The sequence below is a fragment of the Capricornis sumatraensis genome, chromosome 11 (assembly GCF_032405125.1).
Source record: "Capricornis sumatraensis isolate serow.1 chromosome 11, serow.2, whole genome shotgun sequence".
Lineage (NCBI taxonomy): Eukaryota > Metazoa > Chordata > Mammalia > Artiodactyla > Bovidae > Capricornis > Capricornis sumatraensis.
In genome coordinates, this window is record NC_091079.1 from 10,366,772 (window position 1) to 10,389,155 (window position 22,384).

At 36.3% G+C, this 22,384-nt stretch overlaps 1 protein-coding gene and 1 pseudogene across 7 annotated transcripts in view; one reads left to right on the forward strand and one right to left on the reverse strand.

Moving 5' to 3' along the window:
- The window catches only part of FAM135A (family with sequence similarity 135 member A), a 132,788-nt gene that overhangs the window by 107,659 nt on the left and 2,745 nt on the right, over nucleotides 1–22,384 (reverse strand). For 6 of the 7 annotated variants that reach the window (XM_068983395.1, XM_068983392.1, XM_068983390.1 and 3 more), the window contains exon 2: nucleotides 5,855–5,934. The exons of the other annotated variant lie outside the window; for it this stretch is intronic. In XM_068983395.1, the coding sequence (XP_068839496.1) occupies nucleotides 5,855–5,934 (80 nt within the window). The remainder of the gene's footprint in view (nucleotides 1–5,854; nucleotides 5,935–22,384) is intronic. 7 annotated transcript variants of the gene reach the window in all.
- Nucleotides 4,027–4,504, forward strand: LOC138088218 (large ribosomal subunit protein eL21-like; annotated as a pseudogene).

Sequence of the window (22,384 nt, forward strand, 5' to 3'; positions counted from 1 at the left end):
GCCAAGTTTGATCCCCGGTCAGGGAACTAGATCCCACATTCCACAACTAAGAGTTCACACAGTGCAACTAAAAGATCCCACATGCCACAAGGAAGATTGAAGATCCTACACGCCACTAACCAAATAAATGAATAAGTAAAAACACTAAAAAGGAAGACATACAAATAGCCAACGGGTACATAAAATGGTGCTCAACGTCACTAATCATCACAAATTATTGATTTGTAGGGAAATATAAACCAAAAGCATAAGAGCTATCTCTTCATACTTGTTAGATTGGTTATTAAAAAAAAAAAATCCAGAGATAACATTTGTGAAAAGAGATGTTAGGATGTGAAAAGAGAACACTTGTGTGCACTGTTGGTGGGAAATGTGAACTGGTGCAGTTACTATAAAAAACGGTATGGAGGATCCGCAAAAAATTAAAAACAGAATTTCTGCATGATCCACCAATCCCACTCCCAGATATATATTTGAAAGAAATGAAATCAGTATCTCAAAGAAAGTTTTGCATGCGCATTTTCATTGCAGCATTATTCACAATAGCCAAGATGTGGAAATAACCCAAGTGTCTGTCAGTGGATGAACAGATAAAGAAAATGCAGTGTATATATTCACAATGGAGTATTATTCAGCCATAAAAAGATGGAAATTCTGTCATCTGCAGCAATATGGATGAACATGGAGGGCATTATGCTATACGAAATAAGTCAGACAGAGAAAAGACAAATACTGGATATTATCACTTACATGTAGAAACAAAACAAAATCAATTTTGGGGACTTTTCCTGATGATCCAGTGGTTTAGACTCCTCACTCCCAATGCAGAGAGCTTGAGTTCAATCCCTGCTAAGAGAACTAGACCCTGCACATGACAACTAAGATCCAGCACAGCTAACTTTAAAAAAAAAAAAGTGAATTTCAGAGACAGACAACCAAATGGTGGTTGCCAGGGGCTGGGGTGTAAGAGAAATTGTAAGATGTAGTTCAAAGGGTACAAACTTTTAGTTATAAGAAAAATAAGTTCTGAGGATCTCATGCATAGCATTATAACTATAGCTAGTAATAAAGTACTGTATACTTAAAATTTGTTAAGAATAAATCTTAAGCCTTCTTTACCACAAACACACACACAAAAAAAACAATGTGAGGTGATAGATGTGCTAATTATCTTAATTATGGCAATTTTTTCACATTGAATCTGTATAACAAATCACATATTTATATGTATTATATAGTATATATGTATATATATATAAAACAAACCATGTTGTACACTTTTAATATGCAAAATTGTTTGTTAATTATTCCTTGATAAAGCTGAAAAAATAGGCAAATAAAAAGTCCAGAAAAAAGAAGTCTTTCTAGCTTTTTTTCCAACAGACAACTTTAAGAAATACAATAGAGTAAGACATTTAGTTTACTAGATGAAGGAAGTTCAAAAAGGGAGGATCAATCCATCTTATAACACTAGTTGTTTTAAACTGTTTCCTACAAAGGAGACTTACAAAACACCTATTGACAATAAATATATACATTAACATGTACAAAAGGCCAAGAAAAAAATTTATTTTTTCTTTTTAAAAGAAATATACATCTTTTTGGTCATAAGCAATATAAGCATTTTGACAGTCTTCAAAAACATAAACTTTCCATCACGTGAAATTCTTTAAATTTTTAACATTAACCAGCATTTTAGTATCCACAGTATGCTAAGATGGATAATCTTCAGCACATCAGGTTGCCAGAATATACTTTTAAATTTCAAAAATGAACTAAATTGTGCTCAACATAGCTTTATGCTGTTGTTGTTCAGTCGGTAATTGTGTCTGACTCTTTGCAACCCACATACTGCAGCACACCAGACTTCCCTATCTTCATTATCTCCTGGAGTTTGCCCAAGTCATGTCCATTGAGTTAGTGAAGCCATCCAATCATCTTATCCTCTGTTACCCCCTTCACCTCCTGCTCACAATCTTCCCCAGCATCAGGGTCTTTTCAAATGAGTCGGCTCTTCACATCAGGTGGCCAAAGTATTGGAGCTTCAGCATCAATCCTTCCAATGAATATTCAGGGTTGATTTCCTTTAGGACTGACTGGTTTGATTTCCTTGCTTTCCAAGGGACTCTCAAGTCTTCTCCAACACCACAATTGGAAAGCATCAATTCTTCAGCCCTCAGCCATCTTTATTGCCCAGCTCTCATATCCCTGCACGACTACTGGAAAAACCATAGCTTTAACTAGACGGACCTTTGTTGGCAAAGTAATGTCTCTGGTTTTTAATATGCTATCTAGATTTGTCATAGCTTTTCTTCCAGGAGCAATTATCTTTTAATTTCATGGCTACAGTCACCATTTGCAGTGATTTGGGAGCCCAAGAAAATAAAATCTGCCACTGTTTATACTTTTCCCCAGTTTATTTGCCATGAGGTGATGGGACTGGATGCCATGATCTTAGTTTTTTGAATGCTGAGTTTTAAGCCAGCTTTTTCACTCTCTTTCACCCTCATCAAGAGGCTCTTTTGTTCCTCTTCACTTTCTGCCATTAGAGTGGCATCATCTGTACATCTGAAGTTGTTGATATTTCTCCCGGCAATCTTGATTCAGCTTGTGATTCATCCAGCCCAGCATTCCACAGGATGTATTTTGCATAGAAGTTAAATAAGCAGGGTGACAATATACAGGCTTGACATACTCCTTTCCCAATTCTGAACCAGTCCGTTGTTCCATGTCCAGTTTTAACTGTTCCTTCTTGACCTTCATACAGGTTTCTCAGGAGACAGGTAAGGTAGTCTGGTGTTCCCATCTCTTTAAGAATATTCCACAGTTTGTTGTAATCTACACAAAGACTTTAGTATACTCAATGAAGCAGAAGTAGATGTTTTTCTGTAATTCTTTATTTTTTTTTTGTGAGCCAAGAGATGCTGGCAATTTGATCTCAGGTTCCTTTACCTTTTTAAAATTCAGCTTGTACATCTGAAAGTTCTTGGTTCACTAACTGCTGAAGCCTAGCTTGAGGGATTTTGAGCATTACCTTGCTAGCATGTGAAATAAGCACAACTGTACAGTAGTTTGAACATTCTTTGGCATTGCGTTTCTTTGAGATCAGAATGAAAACTGACTTTTCCCAGTGCTGTGGCTACCGCTGAGTTTTCCAAATTTGCTGGCATATTAAGCGCAGCACTTTAACAGCATCATCTTTTAGGGTTTGAAAGAGCTCAGCTGGAATTCCATCACCTTCACTAGCTTTGTTCATAGTCATGTTCCTAAGGCCCCCTTGACTTCACATTCCAGGATGTCTGGTTCTAGGTGACTGACTGCACCATCGTGGTTATCCGGGTCATTAAGATCTTTTCTGTATAGCTCTTCTGTGTATTCTTGTCACCTCTTTTCAATCTCTTCTATTTCTGTTAGGTCCCTGTAGTTTCTGACCTTTATTGTGCCCATCTTCGCATGAAATGTTCCCTTGGTATCTCTGATCTTCTTCAAGAGATTTCTAGTCTTTCCCATTCTACTGCTTTCCTCTATTTCATCATGTTGTTCACCTAAGAAGGCTTTCTCATCTCCACTTGTTATTCTCTGGAAGCTTGCACTCAGTTGGATATATCTTTCCCTTTCACTTCTCTTCTTTTCTCGGCTATTTGTAAGGCCTCTTCAGACAATCATTTGCCTTCTTGCTTTTCTTTTTCTTGGGGATGGTTCTGGTGACTGCGTCTGGTACAATGTTAAGAACCTCTGTCCATAGGTTTTCAAGCACTCTACCAGATTTAATCCCCTGAATCTATTCATCACTTTCACTGTATACTCATAAGGAATTTGATTTAGGTCATACCTGAATGGGCAAGTAGTTTTCTCTACTTTCTTCAATTTAGGCCTGAATTTGGCAATCCAAGTTCATGGCCTGAGCCACAGTCAGCTCCAGGTCTTGTTTTTTCTGACTGTATAAAGCTTGTCCATCTCTGACTGCAAAGAATTAATTAATCTGGCTTTTTGGCCAGAACCGCCATCTTCCAGTAATTCGCCAAAATGAGCAACACAAAGGGAAAGAGGAGGGGCACACGCTACATGATCTCTAGGCCTTTCAGAAAACATGGAGTTGTCCCTTTGGCCACATACATGCGACAAGAAGGGTGATATTGTAGATATCAAGGGAATGGGTACTGTTCAAAAAGGAATGCCCCACAAATGTTACCATGGCAAAACTGGAAGAGTCTACAATGTTACCCAGCATGCTGTTGGCATCATCATAAACAAACAAGTCAAGGGCAAGATTCTTGCCAAGAGAATTAATGTGCGTATCGAGCATATTAAGCACTCTGAGAGCCGAGATAGCTTCCTGAAACGTGTGAAGGAAAATGATCAGAAAAAGAAGGAAGCCAAAGAGAAAGGAACTTGGGTTCAGCTGAAGCACCAGCCTGCTCCACCCAGAGAAGCACACTTTGTGAGGACCAATGGAAAGGAACCCGAACTGTTGGAGCCCCTTCCCTATGAGTTCATGGCCTGAAGGGTATAAAAATAAAGACCTGGGCTGTACAAATGTTTCTCTTAATTGAGTAGAGGTGTTGTGTCCAAATTCAGTGGGTGATGTCTTTTCAAACTTAGTGTTTTTTCTTCCTGAAAGATGTGAGATAGTTTGTTGTTCAGTATGCTCCATTTTTTAATAAACTGCCAAATATTATTTAAAAAAAGAAGAATTAATCAATCTGATTTTGCTATTGACCATCTGATGATGTCCATGTATAAGAGTAGTCTCTTAAGTTGCTGGAAGAGGGTGTCTGCTATGATCAGTATGTTCTCTTGGCAAAATTCTGTTAGCCTTTGCCCTGCTTCATTTTGTACTCCAAGGCCATACTTGCCTATTACTCTAGGTAACTTGAAAGTGGAAAGTTTCATTTCCGCTTTGGCCTAGCCTCTTCATTCTTTCTGGAGCTCTTCTTCTGTTCTTCTCCAGTAGCATACTGGATACCTACCAATCTGGGGGGCTCATCTTTCAGTGTTATGTCTTCTTTCTTTTCATACTGTTCATGGTGTTCTTGAGGCAAGAATACTAAAGTAGTGTGCCATTCTCTTCTCCAGTGGACCATGTTTTGTTCAAACTCTCCACCATAACCCATCTATCTTGGGTGGCCCTGCACAGAATGGCTCATAGCTTCATTGAGCTAGCTTTATATTAGGTATTATTTAATGTTTTGTGATGCACTGAAAACTATTCATTCATATTAGAAATAAAAACTCTCAGGTATGTTTCATTAATCATTGTATTTTCTAACTGCTTAATAGAGTATACTGTATCAAGAAAGTTGAAAAAAATGCCCAATGATTACATAGGGCCATTAGGTTTAGCTCAAATCCTTTAATGCTAGAGTGTCTCCTTAGAATATGAGTAAATAAAAGAGCTGTTATATCTATTTTATACTTTCTGATCCTTTCTCATTAATCAAGTAAAAAAAAAGTAGGTGAAAAAATAATCTCAAAACACATACTATAAAACTTTATCAGAAAACAGCTTTGTGATCATGTCAAATTATGTGTTCACATTCCCTATGCATTTGTTAAAAGTACATATTACATGATATAATTGATATCACCCTTACTTATGTTTGTTTTCAGGAAATTTCACATACTTTCTTTTACTTGCTCATCCTAAGAAACCTAAGACAGAGACAAGGAATATATAATCAAGCCTGTTTTACTGAGGCCTCAAATATATTTCTTATATGAAGTATGAGAATGATGCTCTTTGGCATCTTGTGTTCATAATTAAAAGATAAAAACAATTATGAAAAGTTATTATTGGTCATTATAATCTTGCTTCAGTTTTACTTTTTTTAATTGAGAATATTCCTTGGCTTACCTGCTGCATGCAGCAAACTAGCTTCTACTCTGTGTGGAACTCTTGGTGGAATTTTCATAGATGCACGAATCTGGTAAAAACTAAAGCAAAAGAGACAAAAGAAGTCACTTCGAAACATTTAAAAAATATGCAATGCCCCTATTTCTATATATCAAAATGTATTAAAAAATAAAGTTCATCTGCTTTATCAATCTCCCATAGTTTTTACTATTGGTGGAAAACAGTGTACCAGATTCACATACAGATCAAACATTACAACTGCATTGCATATAACCGAAAGAGAAACAGGCATGTGTAAAGACAGAAACAATATTACTTTAAATAAGAGAATATCATAATAGGAGTTACTGAGGATTCTAAGGATTTCACTGCTTAATCTGGTTTATTTATTTTTTTATTTAAAAGACAATAAAAATATTCTTAAGCAAAATTTATAGAAAACACAGGATTAATAAACAGTTTTAAAAATTGGTTTCATACATAAGACATGTATTATATTGAAAGAATTCACTTTCATTCAACGTCAATGCTACTCCATTTAGTTTATGTACTTTTACTTGCATTAGAATATATACGTGTGTGTGTGTGTGTGTGTGTGTGTGTGTGTGTGTGTATATATATATATATAAATGTACCAGTCAGTAACAATCAGTTTAAATAGAAAAAATTACGAGGTAAAACCAAATGCTTCGGTTTTAACATCATTACACTGTAAGTTTGTGCATGTAATGGAGGATATATGTATCTACATATACAAACACACATACACAAAGGGTTCAGTTCAGTCGCTCAGTCATGTCCGACTCTTTGCGACCCCATGAATTGCAGCACTCCAGGACTCCCTGTCCATCACCATCTCCTGGAGTTCACTCAGACTCATGTCCTTCGAGTCAGTGATGCCACCCAGTCATCTCATTCTCTGTCGTCCCCTTCTCCTCCTGCCCCCAATCCCTCCCAGCTTCAGGGTCTTTTCCAATGAGTCAATTCTTTACATGAGGTGGCCAAAGTATTGGAGTTTCAGCTTCAGCATCATTCCTTCCAAAGAAATCCCAGGGCTGATCTCCTTCAGAATGGACTGGTTGGATCTCCTTGCAGTCCAAGGGACCCTCAAGAGTCTTCTCCAACACCACAGTTCAAAAGCATCAATTCTTCGGTGCTCAGCTTTCTTCACAGTACAACTCTCACATCCATACACGACTACTGGAAAAACCATAGCCTTGACTAGACGGACCTTAGTCGGTAAAGTAATGTCTCTACTTTTGAATATACTATCTAGGTTGGTCATAACTTTTCTTCCAAGGAGAAAGTGTCTTTTAATTTCATGGCTGCAGTCACCATCTGCAGTGATTTTGGAGCCCCAGAAAATAAAGTCTGACACTGTTTCCACTGTTTCCCCATCTATTTCCCATGAAGTGATGGGACCAGATGCCATAATCTTCGTTTTCTGAATGTTGAGCTTTAAGCCAACTTTTTCACTCTCCACTTACACTTTCATCAAGAGGCTTTTGAGTTCCTCTTCACTTTCTGCCATAAGGGTGGTGTCATCTGCATATCTGAGGTTATTGATATTTTTCCTGGCAATCTTGATTCCAGCTTGTGCTTCTTCCAGCCCAGCATATCTCATGTTGTACTCTGCATAGAAGTTAAATAAGCAGGGTGACAATATACAGCCTTGACGTACTCCTTTTCCTATTTGGAACCAGTCTGTTGTTCCATGTCCAGTTCTAACTGTTGCTTCCTAACCTGCATACAGATTTCTCAAGAGGCAGGTCAGGTGGTCTAGAATTCCCATCTCTTTCAGAATTTTCCAGTTTATTGTGATCCATTCAGTCAAAGGCTTTGGCATAGGCAATAAAGCAGAAATAGATGTTTTTCTGGAACTCTCTTGCTTTTTTCAAGAATCCAGTGGATGTTGGCAATTTGATCTCTGGTTCCTCTGCCTTTTCTAAAACCAGCTTGAACACCTGGAAGTTCACAGTTCACGTATTGCTGAAGCCTGCCTTGGAGAATTTTGAGCATTACTTTACTAGCGTGTGAGATGAGTGCAATTGTGTGGTAGTTAAAGCATTCTTTGGCATTGCCTTTCTTTGGGATTGGAATGAAAACTGACCTTTTCCAGTCCTGTGGCCACTGCTGAGTTTCCCAAACTTGCTGGCATATTGAGTGCAGCACTTTCACAGTATCATCTTTCAGGATTTGAAACAGCTCAACTGGAATTCCATCACCTCCACTAGCTTTGTTTGTAGTCATGCTTTCTAAGGCCCACTTGACTTCACATTCCAGAATGTCTGGCTCTAGGTGAGTGATCACACCATTGTGATTATCTGGGTCGTGAAGATCATTTCTGTACAGTTCTTCTGTGTATTTTTGCCACCTGTTCTTAATATCTTCTGCTTCTGTTAGGTCCAGACCATTTCTGTTCTTTATCGAGCCCATCTTTACGTGAAATGTTCCCTTGGTATCTCTAATTTTCTTGAAGAGATCTCTAGTCTTTCCCATTCTGTTGTTTTCCTCTATCTCTTTGCACTGATCGCTGAGGAAGGCTTTCTTATCTCTTCTTGCTATTCTTTGGAACTCTGCATTCAGATGCTTTTATCTTTCCTTTTCTCCTTTGCTTTTAGCTTCTCTTCTTTTCACAGCTATTTGTAAGGCCTCCCCAGACAGCCATTTTGCTTGTTTGCATTTCTTTTCCATGGGGATGGTCTTGATCCCTGTCTCCTGTACAATGTCGAACCTCATTCCATAGTTCATCGGGCACTCTATCAGATCCAGTCCCTTAAATCTATTTCTCACTTCCACTGTATAACCATAAGGGATTTGATTTAGGTCATACCTGAATGGTATAGTGGTTTTCCCTACTTTCTTCAATTTAAGTCACTAAAAGCTAAATGATGATTGTAAGTCAGGGATGAGTTTAGATGGACACTACAGAGTTGAATATTTAATCTTCATTTTTTCTTTAATGATTTCCTAGGCAAGAGTATAAATCTGTAAATAATACAAAGATTATTTAAAATAAATTTTTATTACTATGATTTCTAGGAAAGCATGGCACTGGAGAGAATATATGGACAATACCAGATTTAAAGAGTGAGAGAAAGAGTGGTCAATTAAATTTAGAACCTTTAAAATCACAATTTGGCCTTAAAGACAACTGGCAAAATGCCACAGATAAAGATGCTGAGTTAAGATTAAGATGATGTCACCCTGAAAACATGAGATGACTGAGAATAAAAATCAAAGTGGAAAAAGCAGGAACTTTGGCATTAGATAGGAAAGTTTTAATTTTAATTAAAGATTAAAAGAAACATTGATATTTTAAAATATTCAGGTATGCCATATAAGAGCTAAGAATAAACAACTGATATGTTTCATTTTAAACTTTTTAAACACAGGAACTATGACCTACTTATAAGTGTACACCCACAATTATAACAAATTTGTACACATTAGTTCAAAGACATTTAAACAACACTGCATTTACTATATACCATTAGAGTATCTTATTTAAAATTTCCTGATCTTAAAAGTGCATGTGTACATATAATACATACATGTACCATTCATTCATGACTTATAGAGGACCCACCAATGTGTTAGCCACTGGGCTAAGTACTAGAGACACAGGGAAAACAAACCACTGGTAGTAATTACATAAGTTATTTTAAACAATGTTCCTTTTGCATTTGTAACAGCAGCCTACTATGACTCTAAACACATTTTTTAATTAGAATTAATGGTACTTTAAGGTACAAATCTCCAAAAATGAGGAAAAGTTTCAATTGTGTGTGTGTGTTAGCTACTTTCAAGACCGTGCATATGTTAACTATTTTTTACATAAAATATCAAGCAGTAAAATTTTTAAAATACAGGATAAAATAGTTCCTTTTTAAGGGCCATGGTGAGCTAGGCTATTTAGAACTTCTTGCTTAGAAAACAACCCAAACTGCCAAATAAAGGTTATAAGATTATTGAAGAAATAACAAAATACTATGGAATTATTAAAAAAATTCAGTCAGGCAGGCAAGGCAATGAAGCTGTTTCTGTCCTGAGGGAATCTGCTGATCCATTCAGACAAATCTTACTTTTACTTTTAAAAACCTGGGTTATATTCCTAATATATAAAGAGCATCTAAAAACAGAGAAAAAGACCAATAACCTAAAAAAAGGGGGAAAAATATATTAATAAATGGTTTGCCAAAAAAGAAATGCATACATGAAAAAATGTTAAATCTTACTTATAATTTTAAAAACCACAAATTAAAACTTTAATGAGCTATCTTTCCTCATCTATCACACTGAGGGAAATTCAACAATTTGACAAAATACTCGGTTGGTGACAGTCTAGGCAAAAAGGAATTCTGCACTGCTGGAGAGGTAAAAGGGTACAAGCCCATGTGGAATGGAATTTAGCCACAGAGACCAAAAACACCCATATTTACTCTCTGACCTAGCATCACACTTGTTAGACTATCTCCCAAAGATACTTTAGCAAAAATTTTCAATGAGGTAGCCTAAGGCTATTCACTCAAGTATTAACTGCAACAAGAAAACTCGAGGAAAAAATGTCTATCAATAAAGGACTGGCTGAATAAACTACAGTGCAGTACCACACAGTTATAAAACATAATCTTATATACATATATCTATATATGTGTGTGTGCATGCTAAGTCACTTCAGCTGTGTCTGACTCTGCAACCCTGTGTATCATAGCCTGCCAGGCTCCTGTGTCCTAGGGATTCTCCAGGCAAGAATACTGGAGTGGGTTGGCATGCAGGGGATCTTCCCAACCCAGGGATCAAACCTATGCCTCGTATGTCTCCTGCATTGGCAGGCAGGTTCTTCACCACTAGCATATCTATATTTAGCATATCTATATATACTACAAAGCAGTGATCTCTAAGATACATTTTTTACAGACAAAATCAAGTATAGAATATGTATATTATGCTACCTTTCTTTGAGAATAAAGGATATGATTATGTATTTTTTGCCTTTTAAAAAAAGTAATAAAAAGGAGGAAGGACATACACAAAACTAATAAAAAATAAAATGGCTTTTACAGGTGGGGAGACAGGGAAATGGGGGTGAAGAGAAGGAACAGGGATGAAAATAAGGTCCTTTTCAATAAATGTACTTCAGAGTTTTTATTTTGGAATCATAAAATCTTTTGATAAAAAAGCAAAATACATTAAAACACAATCCCTTAAACCACCCTAAAATAACTGAACTTAATGTGCATCTACTTAATTGCAATTTCACAGAGTACTTTCAAGTGATTTTTAAAACACAGTACTTTCAGTGCCTGTTCCTCAGGGATATACAATAAAAGAAAACCCCAAAGAGGTTAACAAACAACATTAATAGTCTTGCTGGTTTTGTTGCTACCATTATTTTGAAATTATCTTAGACATATCTACACATACATGAATAAAGCAATGACTAACTGTTATTAGGAACCAAGACTTTCAGTGTAAGTGAAAAGAGACAGAAATATAAAATTAAAAAAAAAATCAAAAGTTAGAACAGGAAAATAGTAAAAATTTATGAAGTATTTTTCTTTAAAAAAATTTGTGTCAACTGAGAAGGCCTAGAAACAATGATTCAATAAAAATGTGTACTTTTAACACATATATTATGATCTCTAAACACTATTTCCCATCAAAAGGAACTAGAGCCCCTCGGCTGAGTCTAAATCTAGAACAGGGAATATCACTAGAGTCTGAAACAACTAGCAATAGTAGGAGACGATCACTGCCTGGATTAGCCCATGAGAAGTTCGCAGAAATCACCCTATAGGGCTCTTCTGAACATAAGGAAGAGTCATGATGCAGTATAACCCATCAAGTATGATACAAATACTTTGCCCACCTGATGCGAAGAACTGACTCATTGGAAAAGACCTCAATGCTGGGAAAGATTGAAGGTGGGAAGAGAAGGGGACGACAGAAGATGAGATGGTTGGATGGCACTGCTGACTCAATGGACATGAGTTTGAGTAAGCTCTGGGAGTTGGTGATGGACAGGGAAGCCTGGCGTGTGGCAGGCCACAGGATCAGTCAGTCAGACAGGACTGAGAAACAACATCATTCACAGATATTTTATTTTTTTAAAGTTGAAGGTTTGTAGCAGCATGATTTTCTCAATAGCATTCACTCACTTTGTGTCTCAGTGTTATATTCTGATAATTCAGGCTGTATTTCAAACTTTTTCATTATTATTGTATTTGTTACGGTGATCTGTGATCAGTGAACTTTGATGTTACTCTTGTCATTGTTTTGTGGTACCAGGAACTACTAATACTAGGCAGTGAACTGAAACTTCTCTGGCAGTCCAGTGGTTAAGAATCTGCTTCCACTGCAGGGGACACAGGTTCAATCTCTGGTTGGGGAACTAAGATTCCCCCATGCCACATGGCCAAAAAGTATAAATAAATAAATTTTTTAAATTGGGCCAAATTTTTTTAACAGAAAAAAAAAAAAAAAGACACTGAACTAATACATACTGTGTGTGTTTTGAGAGCTCTACCAACTGGCTGTACCCCCACCTCTCTCCCTCTCCCCAAGCCTCCCAGTTAAGACACACAATATTGAAATTAGGCCAATTAACAATCCTACAATGGCCTCTAAGTGAAAGGAAGAGCTGGTTGTTTTTCACTTTAAATCAAAAGCTAGAATTAATTAAGCTTAGTGAGGAAGGCACATTCAAGGCAGAAAACTCGGCCTCTTGTGCCAAACAGATAGCCAAGCTGTAGATTCAAAGGAAAAGCCCTGACAGAAATTACAAGTGCTACTCCAGTGAACACATGAATGAAAAAAAAAAGAAAGCAAACAACCTTACTGCTGATATGAAGAATGTTTTAGTGGTCTGAAGAGAAGATGAAACTAGCTATACTATTCCCTTATGCCAAAGTCTAAAACCAGAGCAAGGCCCTGATGCTGCTGCTGCTGCTAAATCGCTTCAGTTGTCCAACTCTGTGCGACCCCATAGATGGCAGCCCACCAGGCTCCCTCATCCGTGGGATTCTCTAGGCAAGAACACTGGAGTGGGTTGCCATTTCCTTCTCCAATGACCAAGGCCCTAAGTACCTTCAATTCTACAAAGGCTGAGTGAAGCAAGGAAGCTGTAGAAGGGAAGTTTGAAGCCAGCAGAAGCTGGTTCAAGACATTTAACCAAAGAGGCCAACTCCATGACATAGAAGTGTAAGGTGAAGCTGCAAGTCATCCAGGAGATCTAGCTAAGACAATTCATGAGGATGGCTACTCTAAACAACAGATTTTCAATGCAGACAAAACAGTCTTCTGTTGGAAAAAGATGCTATCTAGAAGTTTCATAGCTGGAGAGAAGAAGTCAATGCCTGGCTTCAAAGGGTCAAAGAACTGGCTGATTCTCTTGTTAGGAGCTAACGCAGCTGGTGACTTAGCTTGAAGTCAATGCTCATTGACCATTCTGAAAGTTCTAGAGCTAAATCTCTGCTGGTGCTCTATATATGAAACAACAAAGACTGGATGACATAACATCTGCTTACAATATAGTTTACTGAATATTTTAAGCCCACTGTTGGAACCTACTGCCCAGAAAAAAAGATGACTTTGAAAATGTTACTGCTCACTGAAAATGTACCTGGTTCCCTAAGAGCTCTGATGAACAAGATTAAAGTTGTTTTTATTACTGATAATATAAGATCTATTCTGCAGCCTATGGATCAAGGAGTAAGGCTATAGCTTCCAGAGACAGTAATTCCTCTGGTGGATCTGTGCAAAGTGAGTTGAAAACCTTACAGAAAGAATTAATCATTCTAGATGCCATTAAGAATATTCATGATTTATGGGAAGAGGTCAAAACACCAATATTAAAATAGGAGTTGGGGCCTTCCCTGCTGAGCCAGTGGCTAAGACTCCTCGCTCCCAATGCAGGGAGCCCAGAGTTCGATACCTGGTCAGGGAATCAGATACCACGTGCTGCAACTAAAGATTCTGAGTGTAGCAACTAAGATCCAGTAAGGTCAAAGAAATAAATAAATGTTTGAAAAAAATAAGGAGTTTGGAAGAAGCTGATTCTAACTTTCATGGATGACTTTGAGGGGTTTGAAACTTCAGTGGAGGAACTAAGATGCAAATATGGTTAAGATAGCAAGAGAACCAGAATTCAAAGTGGAGCCTGAGATGTGCCTAAATTACTGCAATTTCATGATAAAATTTTAATGGAAGAGGAGTTGTTTCTTATGGATGAGCAGAGGCAGTGGTTTCTTGAGATGGAACCTACCAAAGATGCTGTGAAGACTGTTGAAATGACAATAAAAGATTTAGAGTATTAAGCTTAGTTAATGAAGCAGGGATAGGGTTTGAAAGGATTAACTCCAATTCTGAAAGAAGTTCTATTGCAGATAAAATGGTATCAAACACTGCTAAATGCTACAGAGAAATGGTTGGTGAAAGGAAGAGTCAACCAATGGGGCACACTTCACTATCTTGTCATATTACCATGCCAACCGTGAGCTATCATCATCCTGATCAGTCAGCAGCCATCAACACTACGGCAAGACTAGCAGCCAAAAGATTACAACTCACTGAAGGCTCACAGGATGGTTGGCATTTTTTAGCAATAAAGTATTTTTAAATTAAGGTACGTGCATTGTTTTTCTAGACACAATCCTATTGCACATTTAATTTTATAGACTACAGTATAAACAACTTTTACATGCTCCAGGAAACAAAAAAATTCCTGGGAATGTGTTTATTGTGAAATTTGCTTTATTGTGATGATCTGGAACTGAACTCACAATATCTCCAAGGTATGCCTGTAGTAAATAAAAACTTAACTATATTTGAAAGATGCTAGGGCAATAACTTAGCAGCAGCAGCAGTAGGGCAACAACACAATATTCTGAAAACTAATAAATAAGGAAAGGACTAAAACATCTGCCATGCCTTTCTTTCTACAGGATAAACTGTATTTCAAAGTAACCAAATAGTTAATGAGGTAAAATTCATCACAGAATTACAGCCAATAAGTGCATAAGAAATAATAGAATATCATCATTTTGTAAGCCTTAGTAATATAAAACAATGACTCTGGACGAAAGTTATCAATAGGTACCACCAATTAAGTGATGTGGAACTCCATAATGGATGTATCAGGTTGACAACACCTTACTCAAATTTATGAAAAGAGACATTTTATGCCCTCAGGTGTAATGTAACAGGAAAAACACAGTATCACCTATGAACTGCTGCTGCTGCTGCTGCTAAGTCACTTCAGTCGTGTCCGACTCTGTGCGACCCCATAGACAGCAGCCCACCAGGCTCCGCCGTCCCTGGGATTCTCCAGGCAAGAACACTGGAGTGGGTTTGCCATTACCTTCTCCAATGCATGAAAGTGAAAAGTGAAAGTGAAGTCGCTCAGTTGCGCCAACTCTTAGCGACTCCATAGGATTTTTCAGGCAAGAGTACTGGAGTGGGTTGCCATTGCCTTCTCTGCACCTATGAACGATTTTTCTCAAAAACTATTGGAATTTAATTAAGCCTAAACTAAGCAATTATAAATTTAAAAAAAAATTAGACATTAACATTCAAATGCAACCTATAAATTTTGGTGGGATACTGAATCAAACATAAATTATAAAAATACATGTATAAGATGACTGAAGAAATGATAAGCCTGTTTTACTTGATACCAAGAAATTATTTTTAAAATTTCTTTAAGTGTGATAATGACTGCATATTTTCAAAAACAAAAGCCTTCCTGCATTAAGATATCGAAAAAAGAAATAAGGAGGTAAAATACAGAGGAAAAAACTTTGATAATTATTGGCTAGATGGTTGGTTTATATGTGTTTACTGTACTTTGACATGTTTCTAAATTTTCCTTTAAGAAACAAAAGGTGGTCCTAGATTGGTAATTTCCAAGGGCCAGACATAAGAAAAGGAAAATCTCTCTCAAAGAATAAACCTGAAGACCTCTGCAGAAATCAGAACATGAAAAAAAGAGAGAAAGAGGTGGGGAAAAAAATATAACAGGGAATATAAAAAGCATAAAATATAAGATAATGGATAGAAAAACAAACATTATCAACAATCACATTAACTATAAATGGACTAAATGTTCCAGTTAAAGAATGCTCTAAAGAATGAAAAAGGAAATACCACTGTATGTTGTTTACAACAGACAAAGCTAAAATACAAGGATAGAGAAAGTTTGAAAATAAAAGAATGGTAAAAGGTACACTTTGCAAATGCTAACCAAAAGAAAACTGATGTTACAATATTAATATTAGAACAAAGTTAAGAGCAAAAAGCATTATTAGGATATAAAAGTATTTTCATAAATGATGCGATAAGTCATTTCAGTCAAGTCTGACTCTCTGCGATCCCATGGACTCCAACCAGACTCCTCTGTCCATGGAATTCTCTAGGCAAGAATACTGGAGTGGGTTGCCATTTCTTTCGCCAATCATTTCCCTTCATAATGATAAAAGCTTCAATTCATCAAGTAAGAATTTTTAATTTGTAGGCATTTGTTCTCAAAACATGGGATATTTAAAATCCAAAAGTCTACCTTTAAACAGGAAAACTTAAAACTATTTTGAGTTTTATGGTCACAGTAATTTTAAATGTTTGTATTTGTCATCTTATTCTATAGTTTTTGATGTTGCTGATGTTTTCCATTCTTTGATTTGCTATGTTAATGCTGGTTAGCCTGCTTACTTTTTTTTCCCCAATAACCACATTTAACCTTTAATTTCACTAGAAAGCAATTAAGTTTTTCAGAAACATTAGTATACAGGTATAAGATTTTATAGAAATACATTTTTTAAAATTGTGCTTTACATTTAGATAAGATGCCGAATTTAACAATTACTTTCCTACCATCTTTCTCCTTTTCCATTTTATTAATAACTCTAGACAGCCAATTCAATAATCTGTTCAAAATGAGCAAAATTTAAAGAACCCTAAGATTTAACTTAATAAATGCATTATTTGACTTATTTTATCATTTTAATATGTTTCAAAGCCAATTCCCTACTACAACTTCCTTAGAGTTCTAAATTTTTACTTCCTCTCCTGTTGTTCAGAACATATCACAAGTAATATATTCAAAAAGAGTAAATAAAGAGTATATTTTCTAAGATGCAGAATTTTCTTAGAATATCTTCCTATGGTTACTAAAGACAGAATACTGTGGTCACTGTATTTTTCCTGAAGGAGATATTATGTTATTGTAGGATCATGAGTAATTTTAAGACAAAAGTTTGAGTAGATTCATATTTCTTTTTAGGTAGAATCTTTTGAAACCGGATACCTAGAGAACTCTTTTAATTTTTGAAATGCAAACTTTTTACCACAATATGTTAACATTTAAAATCTATCTTTTAATATTGTCAAGAAAATAAAGGGCTCACTTGTCGTCTCAAAAAGTTTTTATTAAGATCAGGAAAGATTTATTCTTGTTTATTACTGAGCTGAATTTGTTGGTTACCTGTTTGAGAACATCTTGTTGTTTACAGGTGGAACTCTCATAAAATCCAGATAGTCCCTGGGTTAAATAATATTTGATCCATCAATAAATTCATCTTTGTGTAAACTGTTTCATAATTTAATTATTTGCATTAATATGGAAACATTAAATTTGAATTTGTGAGTACACAAACTCATAAGTTTCATGTTTCTCCTCCCACAGGTGTTTGTTTGCATTGCATGAAAGTCATTTATGGTTTGATTTTTGTGTAGACATTTCTCATAATAAAAATTGTCCTTTAATGGAAAGATTTCCTTCTAGTTAATTGACAACATTAACATTACATTATTTTTCTGTTTTCCATATTTTTTTCACAGTTCACAATTTAATTTTTCTGTTTATTTATACTTCAAAAACAGGTCAATCAAGGCCAGTACTGGCTAATTTGGGGGATCCCAATCACTATCAATTTCGTCATTATGATTCTTCAAAGAATGCAGACATCCTGTTTCACTCAGGTCACAAATGGCAGACCTATACCATGGCATCACTTTTTAAAAATGAGATAGGACACAACAATGAGAGAAATCTAAAGATTTAGAAATAGTCTAATAACTGATGCAAACTGCTTTTGAGAAAACTAACTTTCTGACTATAGAGTGGCTGATTCATTAATATGAAAAACTGATTAACTTCTTATAGAATATTCTCAGTTCTTATACCTTACTGAAAAAACAGACAATTTTAGACACTTTCGAAGGCCTTGAAGAAAACTTGAGGTGGTTTCTTGTGAGTCCCAATCAGTACCACTTAAACATAAGTCGCCAATTTTTGAAATTTACACAACATATACATGACATTATAGGCAAGGGATTATCTTTTCCAAGGTTGTAATCAATGTCAATAATCCAAAGAAATCAGCATGCAATTTTCTCTTTTGGCTGACAGTCATTTTAAAATCAAACTATAAACTTCTCATGAGTTTAACCACCTCAGAATCATAAATGGAAAGGATTTAAGATTTATTTAGTTCAGAGCATTTAAAGACTGTTGTATGGAATCTAGTTTCTAGGGTTCCACAAACCTTTCCTAAGAGGATTTCAGTTCCACTATCTTGCGATGTTACTACAATTTAAGAAAACAATTCTAAGTCCATATCCTTGTTCTTCTTTATTTCCAAATTGTAATATATTACTCATCTTGCAGTAATATAGCTTATGACAAGGAAATGGTGTAGGACTGAATGGGAAAAGCAGTTGTAGCTACAGGTATGTAATTAAACTGGTTTAGGAGAACCTATATACTAAAGAAAATAAAACACAACAGTATTACTATCAACATTGTTTCAACTACCACACCCTAGTTTCCCTTACTTGCTTTATGCTGATTACAGACTATCCCCAAAACACCTGCAAACAAATTGATAACATCTCACTTGCTTTTCAAAAGACTGTTAAAACATGTTAACACTTTGTCATGGTTCTCACACTTGCTAAATATTTGAGAATACCTAATGCTAGTCCCAGTTTGCCAAGTGGTGCTAGTGGTAAAGAATCTGCCTGCCAATGTAGGAGACGTAAGAGATGTGGGTTCGATCCCTGGGTTGGGGCGATCCCTTATACCCTCCTCCAGTATTCTTGCCTAGAGAATCCAATGCCGGAGAGCCTGGGGGGCTACAGTTCATGGGGTCGCAAAGAGTCAGACATGACTATAGCAACTTAGCACCATGCATGCATGCAAGGCTAGTCCATTTGCCTCCTTCTGAAATGAATTAAAATCAACTCCATTCTAGAAGCCATTCACTAATTCTAAAGCTGTGTTCTTTAAACTGTGGTATGTACACAGGTGCATCTTTGTGACATGTTATCAATCTGCAGTGAAATAAAGTAAATCAACCCTATCTCAGAGCACACAATTTTAGTTAGCCCTTTTTTTTTTTCTTTAAGCAAGACTTTCTCATTGAAGAAAGCAGTGCATTAATTTACATTTTGGCAAAAGTATTTCACCTTTTCTTGAATTAGTAACAAACTGTGCAGATGAGTATGACAGCAATATCCTAACGAATTCCAGAAAAAAAATGTTCTAATAATTTTGCAGTGGTCTCCAAAGAGAGGAAATTTCCCCTCCAGTTTAATACCTAACTTTAGTTGTTATATCTTCAATTTAATCCCACTTTCATATCCTTTATGCTGCTGAGAGCAGATGTCCAAACAACAATCTTCCACATAATATTTAAAAAGCAAAATTTCCTCCCCACTTTAAGCCCTTTTAAGAAATGAATTTTGAAAGTCATTTGGGAAGACCACCATCTTGAAATCATATACTGCTAGTAAATAAACTCAAAACAAGTTAATTATACTGAGCTCTCACAGCACTCATTTATAAGACATATATCCACATACCATTAAATAACATCAAATATATAATCAATGCTTTAGAGTCTCATTTTGTTTTCAAGAGTTTACAATCTACTGTATTTTAAAAAAGAAAGAACAGATTAAAATGAAAATAAAGGCAGTTTTTCTTTATATTGTTAGTATCTTGACGATTTGTTTACCATTAAGGACACAATGATGTAATTACAGAAAAAAACAGACCTAATCAGATGTCACATGTTCTCTCTCTGTGCCTGCCTGGAGTTTCAGTTCAGTTCAGTTGCTCAGTTGTGTCTGACTCTTTGTGACCCCATGAATCGCAGCACACCAGGCCTACCTGTCCATCACCAACTCCCGGAGTTTACTCAAACTCATGTCCATTGAGCCGGTGACGCCATCCAGCCATCTCATCCTCTGTCGTCCCCTTCTCCTCCTGCCCCCAATCCCTCCCAGCATCAGGGTCTTTTCCAGTGAGTCAACTCTTCACATGAGGTGGCCAAAGTATTGGGAATTTCAGCTTTAGCATCAGTCCTTCCGAAGAACACCCAGGACTGATCTCCTTTAGTATGGACTGGATGGATCTCCTTGCAGTCCAAGGGACTTCACAAGAGTCTTCTCCAACACCACAGTTCAAAAGCATCAATTCTTTGGCGCTCCGCTTTCTTCACAGTCCAACTCTCACATCCATACATGACTACTGGAAAAACCACAGCCTTGACTAGACAGACCTTTGTTGGCAAAGTAATATCTCTGCTTTTTAATATGCTATCTAGGTTGGTCATAAGTTTCCTTCCAAGGAGTAAGCGTCTTTTAATTTCATGGCTGCAATCACCATCTGTAGTGATTTTGGAGCCCAGAAAAATAAAGTCTGACACCATTTCCCCATCTATTTGCCATGAAGTGATGGGACCAGATACCATGATCTTTGTTTTCTGAATGTTGAGCTTTAAGCCAACTTTTTCACTCTCTTCTTTCACTTTCATCAAGAGGCTCTTTAGTTCCTCTTCACTTTCTGCCATAAGGGTGGTGTCATGTGCATATCTGTTACTGATATTTCTCCCGGCAATCTTGATTCCATCTTGTGCTTCTTCCGGCCCAGCGTTTCTCATGATGTACTCTGCATATAAGTTAAATAAGCAGGTGGCTAACTGCTTTCTTATCCTGCAACAACAGTGGCAAAATTAAACACAGCCCTAGGGATGTGCAGGACAGGTACTGTCACCAAACATGCACAAATAGTGTTTATTCACACTTCACTTCCATTTAGTTCCTGCTGGGCTATGTGACTCCAGTGCTATTCAGGTATTGATGTTATTTTTAACAGGACTGCAGGCAGATCTCATTTTATCACATTTCAGTTACTGCACCTTGTGGATCATGTGTTTTTTACGAATTGAAGTTTTGTGGTAACTCTGTGCTGAGCAGCCTATTGGTGCCATTTTCCCAACAGCATTTGCTCACTTTGTGTCTCTGTGCCACAGAAACTGTGGTAATTTTCACAAAATTTCACTTTCATTGCTATTATATTTGCTTTGGTGATCTGTGATAGGTAGTCTTTGACATGACTACTGCAAAAAGATTATGCTTCACCGAAAGCTCAGATGATGGTTAGCATTTTCTAGCATTAAGGTACTTTTTACCTACAGTATGTACATTGTATTTTTAGACATAACAGACTACAGTTTAGTATAAACATCACGTTTATATGCACTGAGCAACCACAAACTTCACGTGACTTCATTGTTATACCCGCTTTCCTGCGGTGTTCAGAACCTGAACCTGCAGTATTTCTGAGGTCTGCCTCCATTTCATTACTTGAATTTTTAAGTTTCTTATCTCAGTCTCCTAAAAAGTCATTTCACATACAGAACATAAACTGGAAAAGACATATTTTATTTCCTAGCATTTAAATATAAATTTAGATAAATGTATCTGTTTATATACCAAAGCTGACAGTTACTTAACAGCAAAGACAAGCTCCAAGTTAACTGACTTATATGGCAAAGGCAGTAAAGGCTCAATAAGAAGCATAAAGAAAAGATTTAAAAGGTAGGAACTAATTAAATCAGAATAGAAAAAAGACTAAATTATATCCTTGAAAACATTCTTACAAATAAACAAGTCAAGTAATATATCTAAAAACAATAAGCCTCTAATTTCTAGATTTTTCAAAGATCAGTAACTACATTCTTCAAGAGTCCTCAATGGATGTGGAAACTAGATTGCAGAATAACAAAAAATAAATGAAAGCAGCAATCATACATGCTATGCTTATGATGGCTGACAGTAAGATGGAAGAGCAATTCACTTAGACCGTATTTCCAGTTCCATATCTTCAATTATGAACTGTCTCTACTTGGATCTTACCTCACACTGAACCTAACAAAATGAACCAACCTTAAATTCCACACTACGATCCCTTGTAATTTCATTATGTACACCAGTATCACTAATATTGTCCAAGTCAATGTGATGCAAAACTTCAGCATTATCATTTAAATTTTTTATTAAAAATTCCAAATTTGTAAAAAGTAGAGCAGTGAACTCAACCCCCACTGCCCATTTTCCACCAATGAAAAAGATTTTGCCACATATGATTCATATGCAATTTTTTTCTTTGCTGAGCTATTTCAAAGTAATCCTCGACATCATTAAAGACATACCTCCACGTACATATTTTTTAATGTTTTTTCTGTC